Below are 16489 nucleotides of genomic sequence, written 5' to 3' on the forward strand. Positions count from 1 at the left end.
CTTAGTAAAAAACTTAGGTCTAAAGTCTTTTTCTACAGATTTTTTCTCCTTTCTTAGCACAAATCCCAGATAAAATTTCTTTAATCAGAAACACAAGTATATACCAAATTCCAGACTGTGTTACCTCAATGCAGAGACAAGGGAGCAGCTGAGAGTATTTCAGAGAAACTGATTTTACAGATTCCTTTCCTTTTACCTGAAATGAAGAAGATGGTTATGAATCCAGTGCAGCAAATGACTTTTAATAAAGATGAACAAAAGCCATTTCTTGTAACTATGACCTCAATGAGCGCTTCCACCTACAAGTCACCCCCAGCAGTTCAGCAAACTGCTTTGAGCTTTAACTCACCACAGCGAATGCTCCCACGTCTTCACAGGTAAACCATTTGTGGCACAGGCGAACGTAATAATCTTGATCTCGAAGGAAGTTGGATACATTCACTGATATAATTTTCCTTGCTTTATCTACATTATAATCAAACTTTCCAGCTGAAAAAGAGAACCCAAGCATGAGATTATCACATCTGTTTCTTTATGACTTTATTATTTTTATTTTTTTATTTCTTTATTAAAGGTACAGAACGTATTTCATAACTTGATGGAGATGAAACTCAATATCTATATATTCTTACCTAGAATGTTTGAATTAATTATTTTTATATCTTGATATTCCTAAAGGTATTCTTATTTTGTGAGATATAATAATTTTCACGAGAATAAATTTCATTATTATTCAGTTTTACATTAGCACTGGCATTACTGAGAGGCCAGGACACCTACTGATTGTACCTCAACATTAGTACTTGTAATTTTATGTAGTTCATGTACAAATACCTGAAATATATACACTAATACTATTACAAAAGCTGATTACCCCAAGGCTGCAATTTCATTACATAGTGAATATGTGCAAGTATGTTAGACAAATATAATACGTAGGGAGATGGTGTGGTTTTTTTATATTCATGGGTATGCCACAATCAGCATAGCAGTTAGGCAAATTAATTTCAATCTATTTATGAAGTTTGCCTATAGACAAAATATAAAACCAGCAATCCAAAGTGCATGATAATGACACAAACTTATTTCCAAAAGTTTAAGTATTAAATAGGTTGTCAATGTCTTTATCTGCTATCTAGCATTTCCAAGCCAATATAAAGAAACACATTTTCCAGGACATTACCTATCAAGTACATGGTAATTATAAGTAGGGGTAGTTGTAAATAATTTTTTTCCCTGCTTATTCAGCTATGAAAACATATCATTGTATAGGTCACCAGAAATATCTCACAGCTTTATGTTGTGTAGAAGATCAGCTCACCTGAACAAGCTGGAATATATTTTCCCACATCACTGTTTCTGCAATCTGCAAAAAAAATAGAAACCAGAGATTTCTTCAGTGCCGTTTTATCCAATAGCTTCCCAACAGGAAATCTATCTCTTATACCCCATTTTAGAGGCAGATTTACATGCACCTCTAGATAAACAGCAAAATAGAAAAGTATCCTTACCACACATAGAGATTATAACACAACTTGCCTTAAGGAGCTATCTCATAGAATCATAGAATGGTTAGGGTTGGAAGGCACCTCAAAGATCATCTAGTTCCAACCCCTCTGACATGGGCAGAGATGCCTTCCCCTAGATCAGATTGCTCAAAGCCTCATCCAACCTAGCCTTGAACACTTACAGGGATGGGGCAGCCACAACTTCTCTGGGCAACCTGTTCCAGTGCTTCACCACCCTCAATGTGAAAAATTTCTTCCTTATATCTAAGCTAAATCTCCCCTCTTTCAGTTTAAATCCATTGTCCTATCACTACACGCCCTTGTCCAAAGTCCCTTTCCATCTTTCCTGTAGGCCCCCTTTAGGTACTGGAAGGCTGCGAGAAGATCACCCTGGACCCTTCTCTTCTCCAGGCTATCAGCCCCAACTCTCTCAGCCTGTCTTCATAGGAGAGGTGCTCCAGCCCTCGGATCATCTTCATGGCCCTCCTCTGGACTCGCTCCAGTAGCTCCATGTCCTTCCTGTGTTGGGGACTCCAGAGCTGAACACAGTATTCCAGGTGGGATCTCACAAGAGCAGAGTAGAGGGGCAGAATCACCTCCCTCAACCTGCTGGCCACGCTTCTTTGGATGCAGCCCAGGATACGATTGGCTTTCTGGGCTGCCAGTGCACATTGCCGGCTCATGTTGAGCTTCTCATCCACCAGCACTCCCAAGTCTTTTTCCTCAGGGCTGCTCTCAATCCATTCTCCACCCAGCCTGTACTTGTGCTTGGGATTTCCCCGACCCACGTGCAGGACCTTGCACTTGGCCTTGTTGAACTTCATGAGGTTCTCACAGGCCCACCTCTCCAGTCTGTCAAGGTCCCTCTGGATGACATCCCTTCCCTCCAGCGTGTCCACAACACCACACAACTTGGTGTCACCTGCAAACTTGCTGAGGATGCACTCGATCCCACTATCCATGTCACCAACAAAGATGTTGGTTGTTGTTGTTGAGTGAGACCTCACTTGGAGTACTGCGTCCAGTTCTGGAGTCCCCAACATAAGAAGGACATGGACCAGTTGGAGAGGGTCCAGAGGAGGGCCACGAAGATGATAAGAGGGCTGGAGCACCTTTCCTATGAGGACAGGCTGAAAGAGTTGGGGCTGTTCAGCCTGGAGAAGAGGAGGCTCCGGGGTGACCTTGTAGCGGTCTTCCAGTACCTCAAGGGGGCCTACAGGAAAGATGGGGAGAGGCTGTTCAGGAGGGCCAGTTATGATAGGACAAGGGGTAATGGTTTTAAAATAGAGGGAGGTAGTTTCAGGTTGGATATTAGGAAAAAATTTTTTACTATGAGAGTGGTAGAACACTGGAACAGGTTGCCCAGAGAGGTGGTGGATGCTCCATCCCTGGAGACGTTCAAGGCCAGGTTGGACAAGGCCCTGAGCAACCTGATCTAGTTGGAGATATCCCTGTTCCTTGCAGGGGGGTTGGACTAGATGACCTTTGAAGGTCCCTTCCAGCCCTAACCATTCTATGATTCTATGATTCTATGTTAAATAGCACTGGTCCCAGTACTGACCCCTGAGGAACACCACTCATCACTGGCCTCCACTTGAACATTGAACTGTTGACCACAGCTCCTTGAGTACGACCATCCAGCCAATTCCTTATCCACTGAGTGGTCCATCCATCAAAACCATGTCTCACCAGTGTGGGGTTTCTACTGGAAAACCTCATCAGCAGATTAAGGTGGCAATCTAGGATATAATACTGCAATACTTTACCTAGTATGCAACAATTATTTAAGTAAAAATAATTAAATTAATAATAATTTCAGTTATTATTTCCTTGAAAGCTACTCCTGTTGTTTACCAGGCTTAGTCCTCTGTTATAAACAACTGTGTATTTTTGCTATTCTGATTCTACTCTAGGTTTACAAAGAAACACCCGATTTAGCTCCCAGAATTAGAGGCCAAGTTACACTTTCAGAACTAACATCAAATATTTCTATCTCCAAAACTCAAATCTGATTTAAGAACACTAAATCAGCTCATAATGTGCTGCATACTGTTTTCACCTCTCCTTGGTTAACTCAGTATTAAAGCAACACTTTGCTCTCTTTTCCCTAGATAAATATTTCCTATTTTCATTTGTTTACTCACCCTTGTAAAGTGTCTCAAAAATAGGCTTTATTTTATTCACATGTATCTGTATCATCAGTGAATCAGGACTTACCAGGAAAATGAAAGGCTTTTTAAATACAAAAAGGCTTTACTTCTATGAAAGCGTGAAACAGCCACAATGTGTCTGATACTGTGTGCAAGGGATGGTACTGTACGAAGGGACAAGGGCAAGAGCCACCCACCCACAGACTGGATATGGGAAGGCAGAACAATCCCAGGCACTGGACCCAACAAGGACTCTCATTTCATTTTGGCACTACCATTTGGTGCACTTGTCTCCACTAGCCACTCTGTATCTTGGTTGGACCCCAGTGCTCAATCTATTTTTATATGCATACAGTAGGCACTTTATCCCAAAAACATGGAAAAATGCTACCTTATCTTATCCAGTTACATGAAAACAGGCAATAGAACAGCTAGCTAATGAAAATAAAAAGAAATTTCTTTAAGCTTTCTTATTAAGCTTTCTTCAATCCCTGAAACCACCTGTTGCCTAACTATGAAGAGAAGCAGAGGGTCCATCTAATCACAGAGAGCACACAGGATTGAATTTGCAGGCAGAGAAAGATCACACACCAATCACAAGAAGGCCGTTTAGAACAAATGCATAATGTAGTTCAATTTTCTGTGTACTTTTAGATATAAACTTTGGTCACTGTTTTTTATAGCAAGTCAGACATTTATATGCACAAAATAAATCATCGAAATGTAGAATGAGATTGGACCCAGCATACAGGATCTCCCATCAGTTAGATCAGTATATCCCAGAATGTGATTTGGATTTGCATTTGGGTTTTGGTTTGGCTTGGGGTTTTTTTTCTCTGAAAAGACGTTTCCTGAAAAACATTTGGTTTAAGATGTTTTCCTACCTTCAACGTAGTATTCCTGACTCAGCTTGACTTCACAGTAATTTGGTACTGTTTTCATGGTCACATAGATGTGTTGTGCTACATTGACTTCAATGCAATTGAATTGCACCTGTACCTGTTTAAAATATTTATAAAATCAAGTTTGTCCGTGACTCCTAGAATACATGAAAATCACTGGTCATCAGAGTTAAGCAAGCAATATTCTTTGTTTAGATTTATTTATATTTACAAGGAACATTCAGCAGTTTCAGATATTGTAGTGTTAAGAATGTAAAGCAAATACCACTTAATGAAATGATTTCAAAGAGTATCATTACTTCTAATCTAGGATGTTACTATTTTCTTCTCTTCCAGAAATCCAAATATCTACAAGCTATCAAATAATCCTAAAAGCATAGAAATACAGGTACCCAATGCTTATCCAACTTTGAAAGCAAAAAGGTCTTTCATACTACCGAAAGTCCCAGTTTGTAGGCATTTTACAAGCACAAACACTTGCAGAATAGGAAAAAAGATCTGTTTAAACATTTAATGGCAATTTCAGCACATTTATTCATTTCAGTAACAGTTTGTGACAGAGAAAGTAATTTAGGAGACAAAAGTTGAGGTCCAATTATAGCAGGTCATTCCCTCACTGATAGCAGTTAACTGTTAAATTCCACATAAATTTTCACGTTGGAAGTACTCCTGTTTTGTACAAGGCATTTGGAGAGTAAAAGACACCTTCTGTCATCACTCTAGTCACTGAACCAAAACTAAGAAAATGTCATTAAATATGTTTGTTGAGTCTTGCCTGTAAACTTACCCTGCTCTAAAAGCTACCAATTGTTCATTGCTGGCCTTATATTCCCTACAGGGACGTTTGATTCATTAAGTCCTACAGAGCGTAAATTGCAAGTGCAGTCTGGGAGAAGAACTTTGTTTCACATGTGCAGTCAATATAACATTTACAAAGCACATGAAGTAACATATTTTGTATGGTATTAATAACAGTTATCCACCACTAATTGAAAGCAAAAATTCATCTCTTTTAAACAGTTGGTCAAAGATGGATTTTTTTTTTTTTTTTCCCAGTTGCAAATTTTAAAAACAAATACTTCTGGGTCTCGTTTAGTAAAAAATTGTACTCCACTGCTGCAATTATTGCCATGAGTTTAGGACAGATGTGCACAAGCTCTTAGGCACTAGGCTGTCTTCTAGATGTGTAAATTCCATTGGCATGGTTGGACTTGAATAAATCGTACGTATGTACTTGAAATCCCTGTGGCATTATGGTTCCTAACAATTGGAGTTACAAAATCTTCCTCACGATTTGGTGGGCACATAAAGAAAGCTAGCAAGACTGATACAAAAATTATTTGCAGAGGCAGCTTCTCATGCAAAAAGGTAGTTGGAAGAAGAACGAAAATGGTGGAGAATTGAATTTATAGGTTATGAAAGGACATTTTGTTTTGGAGTTTCATTTGACAATGCTGAAGCGTACATTTCGTTGTAGTTTTCCACAAAGTCAATAAGAGAAGAAAATAAGAGATAGAAAATACATTTTTTCCAAAGGTTTATAAACATTTAAATGAAAAACAACCCATAAAAGAAGTCTACCTTCTTTCCATTAAGCATCTTGCTTTTTTTCCTAGCAAATCTCACATTTATGCATTGAGATTGCTGTGTGTCCAGTGAAAAAGAACATATTTCCAGCCCACGGATATTTTCTGAAATGAGTTAGGGATAGATTTCAAAAATGTAATTTGAGCATCTTTAAGAAAAACAAAAAATAAATTAAAATACACCATGTCATAAGTTTTCCTTTGAAGTGAAAGACACATGTATTTTATCTCCGTTTTAAAAAGGGGCGTTATATATACCACATACATGGGGGTAGGAGCAAGGATTTGATACAGTTTGCTACAAATTGAAACTTTAATTATGCAAATACTCATACAAATTTTAAAAATAAACCTATCAACTCTGAGTGAAGCACACCAGGAAATGTCTAAACACACTAATGTAACACACTAAGCACCTGAATGGCAGTGTGTTAGTAAAAATAGACTATGTCCAAGAAGTTTCAGTGCTTACATTTGATTTTAGTGCAGAATTGTAACTTTAGACACATGAGCTGTTTCTCTTCCTGTTGGGGCAGCCGCTCCAGCTCAGTCTGAGTTACCAGGGCAGACAGACTGTGTGTGCGTGCGTGCACGCGTGTCAGAGCAAGAAGGGAAAAAGCAGCAGTATGCTTGGGGCATTAGTAGAGGACAAGTTAAGTTGGAAGTAAAAATTCAGTCGTCTTGAATTCATTATCTCAGTTCTCATTCCCTTGAGCAGGGCCAGGGCTTTATCCTGGTTTGTAGTGAAACGGTTTCACAAAAAAAATCTTTCTGATATAATTACATGAAAACAGCTTGGACACAAATATTGCAATATGGAACAAAATTTGGGTGAAAAGCTATAAATAAAAAGTAAACAGAAATTATTCAGTAGCAGATCTGCTTCCTACCGTCCAGACTCAGAGTTCCTTTAACGTTTAAATGAAGAGAGCATGGGCTTCCTTGGACACATTTCATCACTGTTGAGATCTTCATGCTTTTCAGTACCACAGAAGATAAAGATGCAGGAGCATTATGACAGAAGCTGTTAAAAATTCCACCTGCAAATGGAAATACAAAGACAGAGAAACCTCATTGTGCGCAGGATATCTGGGGAGAGAAAGTGCCAAAGGTGAAGCTCCAGCTCTACTGAAATCAGTAGTAAAGTCCCCATTGACTTCAAAAAAGCCAGAACTTTACCTAAGACCTTCAAGTGACCAACACAGCTAGGTGGCTTCACTAGCAATGCAGAGGGGTTGGAAAGAACTATATTACAGATGGGGTTTGATAATAAATTTCCTGGCTTAGGGAAGTGTTAACCCACAAGAGGAAGGAATCACACCACTAACAGTTGAGGCTAGCAGAGCACATCTAGAATAGTGGTTCTAAGTAATCAGATCTGCTACATTGAGGCTAGACTAATAGTTTATTTAGACTTTTTTTCAAAAACATTACCTGTATATTGTGAGCAATCTCATAGGCAGTATTTTAATTTTAGGATTGGCTGATGGTCTCAACTGCTGTTAAAATAGAATTTTCACACAAGAGGGCACCATTGCATTCATAGTCATGGAAAAATCCCTCACACCTACAGGATTTCCTTCTCCTTTAGACCAGAACAGCAAGAGTAGAATAAATATTATCCAGGCTATCTTCAAGGTGTAAACAGTAAGCACAGAACACAACTATTATATGTCATCTTATTTTCCTACGCAAATTTAGGCATCCCAAAGCCTTAGGATATGCATTTGTACAGCAAACTTCTGTAGGCTAATATAAAAGAAAAACATCCTTCAGGCTCCAAATCTCATCAGTTAGCCATATTTTATCTCCTTCTACTTCTCAGACTGCCCCGCAGAGAAATCAGTTATTTATTTATGAATTTATGTTGGTACAGTGGATTTAATCCCCAAATGTATTTCTTGGGCTTCTCTGCCTCGTATGCATTGTTTGTAGTCCCAAAAATTAAAAATTCGAGAGACTGTCAGAACAAATAGCCAGTGAATCAGATTTTTGCCTTGGCTTTGTGGTATACACCTCATTTTAGCTGCAACTACAGCATAGCAATTTCTTTGAAACGTTTCTTACCCTTCTTGCTTTGATACATAGCATGAAAGTTAAAAGACACCCAAGTAAAACCAAGTATTTCACTGCACATTCTCCTTCCCCTGGGGAGAGGCTGGAAGAACAAAAAACATTTGACTCTTACTAGTCATACTGCTGGTCATACTCCTAGGAGGACTTCAACTATTATGAACAGCAGTGCCACGATACTGTGCGTGCCATAAAATACAGGAGAACTCTCTTAATTCAAATCATCAGGAAAAGGCACATCCCTCAATGTCTAGCCGGGAATCGCCGTCAAGCATGGATGCCCATTGACTCACATGGAAGACACATCCACAGTTCTCACAGATGAAAGGTAGGATGTGGAGGAGGAGGAGGAAGGGCAAATCTTATCCTTACTTACCCCTACAATGAAGGAAAGTGCTCTAAATTTAAAGACTGAAAACGTATGAACCTGTACAGGACCTCTTTCTATATTACGAGATCCTCACTTTCGCAGTGTTCAGCTGCCGCTGAAGCCCGCTGCCAGGGATCAGATACTGATGATACTGACGTGAGATAGGCTGACGTAAATGTGGTACCTTGGCTTGAATCTGTCAGGCCTTAAGGCGCCCTCACGCTTGGTGTCGGGAGAAGTAACTAAGTCCTGCATAGCACATATCAAAAGTCAGACCAGACAAATGCTTCACACCTGAATCTCCACTCCATTATCCCGGTTTTGTGCCATTAAGCATCTTTTGGAGGCAACAGGATATGCTGACATGAACCAAGCGGAAAAGAATGGAAAAACAAGGACACTTTACCTCAACTGACAGTAGAGTCAATTCTCAATCATTCAAGATAATATTGGCAACGAGAGAAGATAATTTGTGCAAACCAAAGGAAAAACACAGATTATTAAAAATATATAAATTAAGCTTTAAGAGCAGTGGAGCACATTGACTTTTGAAGGATTTATAAACATGCTTCCACAGAGATGAGGCCACCTTAAAAGTGCAGTGCACAGCAGACAAATATGAACAGCACATTCTGTGTTTCAAGAATGGGTGGTGTAATAATCCTGAAGGTATCTCGGGATGGAGTTTTATCGTACAAGTTTCAATCAATCCACTCACAGTTAATTGAGAGGTTATTATATTGCAGAACTATCTGATAATTATTACTAATAATGTGATAAGTCATGATTAGTTTTAGCTCTGTCTCTGCTCAAAAAGATATTTTCTTGGCTCTACTGTATGATATGCAGTTGCAGATGCCAAACAGTATCCAGGAGAAACTGTTCCTGCTTAATTCCTTGATTGTTGGTGTAAATTGCTTGATCCATGCCTAATCTTGACTATTCCCATGTCTGTGCAGAAATTATATAAGGGAAGAATAATGTGTATATATATACATTGTCAGAGCTGACAGTTCTTCACAAAATATTCTCTTTGGGTGAATTTGACCATATTATTTGACCCTACTTATTTTTAGGAGAGAGTGTCATGACTTAATTGAATTCAATCCTTAGTTATTACTGCCTGAGGTATGGTATTATCAGATGTCTCATGTTTGAAACCGTCTCAGGAGAATCCTAAGTGTACCTAGGTGCATTGCTGTCATTGGACCAACATCAGGCAGATGTACAAACACACTTTTAGGGACTACTGTCTATCAGTAAGCAGGGACACTATCTTCTTCGATCACAGTCTCTACCTCTGAATTGAGAACAAATAAGTAATACACTCGGTAAAACAAAATTACTCTTCCACTTCAGATTTTTTCCTATTAATTTTATGACACATTTTGAGAATTGAAAAAGATGCTGTAAAACTAATTTATAATAATTTAAATTGATATCATGCATGAGGATGTTAGTTTTGGATCACAATAAATATATGATACAAGGAAGAGCTGAGAGAAAATAATTTTAATTCTATAAATCATCACAGTACGAAACTCATTTCTGACTAATTCTTCAGTAAACTGTTACCTTATCATCTTTTAATCCCCCTCCTTAGACTGTTTCCTCTGGAACACGCACCTCTCTCCTTTTCTCACGAGTAGTTTGATCTACACTCCAGAAGACATGAAGATACACCTTGCTACACAAATGATGTGCTGAGTAAATCTTGCCTAAATTTTATGCTTATGAATTATAACTCTAATTAGCCCTACATGAGAAAGGGATTGTTGCCATAATAAAAGATTCCTTAATTACGGACACACATAAACCCAGGCATAAAGAAGCCCAGGCTTATTATTCAGCAGACACTTTCCTTGTACATTTGCCATCAGCTCAACCACAGCAGATTATTTTCTTATCTGATGATGCAGCAATCAACCCAGAACTGTCATGACAGCAAAACACACCTTATGTACCCTTGGATAACAGAAGCCAGAGCTGAACAATGAATACACAATATAAATGATTAGATGGATAATTTGAAGACTGAGGGAAGAAGATGAAATTGGAGAACAGCAAAAAAAACCTGCAGAGAAAACCTATTAAAAACAGGCCCAGGCCAACATCCAATAGAAAATCTTAACTGGTTTTTTTTGTCTGATATTTCTTCCCTACAAGAACTGTAAGAATCTGAACTACTTAGGATACTGACAGTGCTAAATCTGTGATCGTATCCAGATCACACTACAATTGCTTCACTGGAGCATCATTCCATGAGCATAAATTACAGTAGCATTTCAAACCTATTTGCATATGATTTACCACAGTATCTGCTGCATCTGTGCATTAGGATGATTCAATAAACTTCACAAACAAACTAGATAGGCTCTCCTAAGAAAACCACACGATGCACTTCAGTTAATTAATACCAAAATTCACTACTTAAAAGTCCTTACACCAATTATGAAATTGATTAAATTTCAGGCTGACAGCCTCCCTTTCACAATAAATTTCAATGCACAGTAAATTAGAAGGGTTTCACAGTTGTATGTTCAAAAAGTATTTCAGACTTTCAAGGACAATGGACAACATGGTGATACACTGTGCCAAATACATTTTCTGAGCATATAAGGCTTTTATAAAATCATTGGTATATTGGTATCAATGTCTGGATATGTTACAGTGAATTTCAAATACTATGACAGCCCTTGTGTACTGCTAATAGTCTAGAAGAGCAGGAGGGAGAAGGCAGAATCAAAGCTAAGTTGCCAAACACTACTGAGCTGATAGCTGAAAATTCTAGGAAATAATGTCAACTTTTTGTTGCAGCTAAAAGCAATGACTACTGCAAAGGTGCTCTATTATACAGTTAAGGTCTTCTAAGGTAATTTTACCTCAAATAATTAATAAAAAGAGTGGCTATAGAAAAGGAAGTATGGAAATGAGTATACACCCAGTGTTGCACAAGTGAATTAGGATGAAGACTAAAAAAATGTTTTTTCAACACATGAGGCTGAGTCATCCTCCATGTTACTTGTAATAAAGATAGCTGATAAGTCATTTTCAGGCAGCACTGAAAACCTACAACCAGCCCTGCTTCATGTACATCATCTTGAAGGATAAGGATCTTTAGTTTACAAAGTCTTCAGTGGCCAAAGTCTATATCCAACTAAGAGCTAAATATCTAGTTTAAGGTTATGTGCATCATCTAAGCATCTCTGGTAGCCAACAGAGAGGGAGAACCCTTCTTGCCTCCCTCCCAGCACATAACTGACTTTGTCCTAAGATGGGTGGAATGAATCACCACCTTGTGGTATCTGTAGTGAGTCCCCACTATCTAGATCTGCATTTGTGTAATACCCAGCATAGATTTTAACTCATAACCAACAGTATTGCAGCTGTCCTTCCCTGTAAGACCTGGGTTGAAGGGTTTGGTTTCCTCAGCCTGTGCTGCCCGAGGGCATGAAGGCATGCTTCAGCTAGGCAGAGCAGAGGTCAACGTGCCTGTTTCTCTCCTCTCCTACAATTCCTTCCGTGTAGTTTGTGTAACTAGTAGCTCAGCTGCCTAATCCTAAAAAGATTCATTCACAATCCTTGAACCAGCCACCGATGGTTCATTCTGCTCACCCATAGAAAGCTAGAGACTTTTTCAGGTGGGACTTTTGAACTGCATCGCTTCCACAGCCCTGTTCTTTCTCTCCACCTCAACAAACGTCCCATAAATGCCATGCTTAAGACTCCTGCCAGCTGACATTCAGCTCATGTCCCATGCCATAGCATCAGCATCTCACACACTTGTGGCTCAGTGCTACAGCTTCACCCCATCTATGGACTCTCTGCCACACGGATCCAGGAAAGGCACCGTGGAGACAAGCAGTGCTCAGAGCTGGGCACCAGCTAGGAATGCCCTCCCAGAGGGGACTGTCTGCAAGGCAGAGGCCTCGTACTTCCCTCTCAAGGGATTATGTGACCTGGAGGAGTGATCGATGGAGCCTTCAGAGCTCAGGTAATTCAAGAGCCTGCGTTATTACTGTAGGAAATAATAATAAGTACAAGCAATAAAACACATTAAATGACTAAGTAAACTCTCCCAATGATCATCTATGATAAAGAAAATTATAAAGCAACAATGCACAATCATTATTAACCTATTATTTATCAGACCCTACCAATTTCTGATGTTTTGTACATGGAAACTGGTGGTAAATACCCTGTCATGACAGTGATATGATGTCACCAAGAAAGTGGATTTATTATCTGCAATAAATTATCTTAATCTTCCAAAAACAAATGTAGTAAAAATGTGAATGATGCATACTCACTGGAAGGTTTGCTTTTACAATGAATCCCCTGCAAACAGAAACAAAAATATGACAAAAGTTGAGATAACAATAAAAATAAATATTGCTCAATGATTGTACACAAATATAAAAATGCATTAAACAAGCAAACATTTGCAGAGATCGCTTTCAAGATTAAAAAAATATTTTCAAATACAGTGAAAATTGCACATCACTACTGCATATGACAGCCTGATACATATGGGGACACAAGATCAGCATTATCCTTATTTTCATGTATTTCTACTGACTTGTAATTGCTATAACACCTACAACACTTCCATCACATACAGAGATCAGTTTACAAGGTACTGCCATTCACGTTGACCAATAGCTTATTTACGGTTTTGTTACAGTGGACTGCTTCATACCAGGGCAAAGAAAGAAACCAAGCAATTTTTCGTTAGAAGATATCTAGAACACTTCTGAATATTATATTTTTAGAAGATCACACTAGGCCAATGGAAGGAAGTATTACAGTAATTGCAAATGAAGTTCAGAAACAAGATTTGCCTTTTTATTTCTGAGAACTGTCTGGCTCAGAAACAGGAAAATAAGATTACTCAGGCACAGTACTTACCATGTTCAAGTGGTAAAGTGTTTTAGTAAGAGGCAAAGTGAACCTGACACTGAGATTTTAACAAGTTTCCAGCTATCTTTCAGACAGACTACATCCATTTTCCCAGTAAAATAAACACTTAACCACACACTAAAATTCTGTGGAGTATAAAAATAACAACACTGACTTTGAATACTGTGCGTGACATTCTAAAGAAAGGCTATTACTTTGCCAGCAAATTCTGTTTTCTGTTGTTCTGGCATTCAAGTTCCTGACATAGCACTTATACCAGTATTTCTTTGTATACAGCATATATGTTCCCCTCTGCTTTCCTTCAAAATCAGCATCTCCTTCTCAGAGACACTTTCGTCACCCACAAGAGGAGCAGGCACCACCTTGTCTCCTCTGCTCTCAAACAGACCAGCAGCTCTCGGTCCATTTAAAACATTTTAGGATCTTGTCAATAAGCCAAAAATCTGTGAGTTTTAGAGCCAGCAAGTGTCTCTCAGTGGACACAAAGGTGATCCGAGGGATAGAGCACCTCTGCTATGAAGACAGGCTGAGAGAGTTGGGGCTGTTCAGCCTGGAGAAGAGAAGGCTCCAGGGTGATCTTATAACAGCTTTCCAGTACCTAAAGGGGGCCTAGAGAAAAAAGATGGAGAGGGATTTTTTACAAGGGTGTGTAGTGATAAGACAAGGGGCAATGGATTTAAACTGAAAGAGGGGAGATTTAGATTAGATATAAGGAAGAAATTTTTCACATTGAGGGTGGTGAGGCACTGGAACATGTTGCCCAGAGAAGTTGTGGCTGCCCCATCCCTGTAAGTGTTCAAGGCCAGGTTAGACGAGGCTTTGGGCAACCTGGTGTAGTGGAGGATTTCCCTACCCATGGCAGGGGGGTTGGAACTAGATGATCTTCAAGGTCCCTTTCAACCCTAACCATTCTATGATTCTATGATTCTATGACATTGAGAAGTTTTCAAGTTGTAGATAAACACAGAGGCTGCAGCCTGGGTAAGCATTAGCACATCATAAAATAACTATTGCTTGGTCTTCCATGAGGCTTTCATCCGCAGGTACATCTGTCCTACTCATAAACACAGCTGTAGAGTAAAATCATATTATTGCTGCAGGTGAGAAATGACATGTTAGCTACCTTGCCACAGCTGCCTAGAGTACCCGAGAAGTGTGTTTTTTGTCCTTCATCGCTGCTTTGAAGTTTTTAGCTAGATAAGCTTGTTTTTAAAGAAAGGCTTTAGAAAACCATTGATCTCTAACCTGTATTAGTTCTCATTCTTTCGTCCTTTTGGCTTTTTTATTTTTAATAATCACTTCTGGAGGTAAGTTCTCATCTTTCACAATTGACAGTTTGTCACTAGGACTTATAAAAGTTCTGATGCACAAAAGGTGGTATTTTAAAACACTTTTTGTAATAAGACAGAGATGGCCGTATACTTTCATAGACTGAAGATTATAAAAATTACTTTTGATATTGTTAAAGATATTACTTTGGCTGTTTCTACACAATACTACACCAACACTCAAAGAAGTAGGGCCTGTTGCGATAGGACAAGGGGTAACAGTTTTAAACTAAAAAAGGGTAGATTTAGATTGGACACAAGGAAGACATTTTTTACAATGAGGGTGGTGAGACACTGGAACAGGTTGCCTAGAGAGGTGGTATGTGACCTATCCCTGGAAACATTCAAGGTCAGGTTGGATGGGGCTCTGAGCAATTTGATCTAGTTGCAGGGGCGTTGGACTAGGTGACTTTTAAAGGTCCCTTCCAACCCAAACTATTCCATGATTCTGTAAAGGAAATCAAACTTCTTTACACAACTATTCGAAAACTAGAGTACTTCTATTCCAATGCTTTCATAAATTCCTCAAATCCCCCTGAAGGACTGAAAAATGTAAGTGATGTGACCTCATTTCTGCTGTAATGTGTTCATAGAAATATCTATTATTTATTAAATATTTCTGCCCGCCCCCCCCCCCCCCCAAAAAAAAAAAGCTTCATTGGTAGTTTGCTGATTCTTCCAATGCACATACACCAATAGAAAGAAGACTATAACTTCCTGAATTATTCAGTGCAACACTAAACCAATAAAAATGGAGCATGTCAGCTCATATAAAACTCCACTGGAATTTTAACTGCTGTTTCAAAGCCCTAATTTTGAATTATTTCTAATCAAACTCTGCAGGAGTATGCGGAAGGATAATTTGAATTCAGTCTCTTTACTTGAGGTTCTCCATGGCCTTAGGGAGTGGAATAGAAAAATATACAAAATGACTGCAAAAAATTGAGTAGTGAGTTAAGGAGCTAGCTTTCTTGGTGAGAAGATCTGACTATTGGACCAACTAATTGCTGAGCTACTGCTTACTGGAAGCAATTAATCTCTTATGAGGTTGATTTAATGGATTTAATTTAGCAAATCATTTCCATATTTTTAACTTCCCATTTTGCAGCCAGACTATTGAAAATATTTTGGTTAGGTGGCTTGAGAGAGTTCCCAATTGCCAGTCAAAATTTCTTCGAACATCATCTTTAAACTAACTTCTCTAATTGTTCTTCCAGTCTTCCAACACCTGAAGGGGGCCTACAGGAAAGCTGGAGAGGGACTTTTTGAGAGGGTATATAGTGATAAGACAAGGGCCAATGGCTTTAAACTAAAAGAGGGGAGATTTCGATTAGATATAAGAAAGAAATTTTTCACATCGAGGGTGGTGAGGCACTGGAACAGGTTGTTCAGAGAAGTTGTGGATGCCCCATCCCTGCAAGTGTTCAAGGCCAGGTTGGATGAGGCTTTGGGCAACCTGGTGTAGTGGAGGATTTCTCTGCCCATGGCAGGGAGGTTGGAACTAGATGACCTTTGAGGTCCTTTCCAACCCTAACCATTCTATGATTCTACAATTCTATGATTCTTTCTGGTTACAACCATAGTGCAAAAACACATTAGGATCCCATTGAAATAAACAAAAATCTCACAAAACTCAGAGGATTCAGCCTTTT

General features: G+C 38.9%; 1 protein-coding gene across 1 annotated transcript in view; it reads right to left on the reverse strand.

Annotated features, from left to right (window-relative positions):
- IL17REL (interleukin 17 receptor E like) overlaps nucleotides 1-16489 on the reverse strand; it is a 51029-nt gene that overhangs the window by 17945 nt on the left and 16595 nt on the right. Inside the window, exons 2-8 of the mRNA XM_086610829.1 lie at nucleotides 12900-12927; nucleotides 7037-7186; nucleotides 6142-6251; nucleotides 4543-4657; nucleotides 1322-1366; nucleotides 350-489; nucleotides 125-196 (exon numbers count right to left, since the gene is read on the reverse strand). Of these exons, the coding sequence (XP_086466955.1) occupies nucleotides 125-196; nucleotides 350-489; nucleotides 1322-1366; nucleotides 4543-4657; nucleotides 6142-6251; nucleotides 7037-7186; nucleotides 12900-12927 (660 nt within the window). The remainder of the gene's footprint in view (nucleotides 1-124; nucleotides 197-349; nucleotides 490-1321; nucleotides 1367-4542; nucleotides 4658-6141; nucleotides 6252-7036; nucleotides 7187-12899; nucleotides 12928-16489) is intronic.

The sequence above is a fragment of the Tauraco erythrolophus genome, chromosome 4, assembly GCF_009769465.1.
Source record: "Tauraco erythrolophus isolate bTauEry1 chromosome 4, bTauEry1.pri, whole genome shotgun sequence".
NCBI classification, from domain to species: Eukaryota; Metazoa; Chordata; class Aves; order Musophagiformes; family Musophagidae; genus Tauraco; species Tauraco erythrolophus.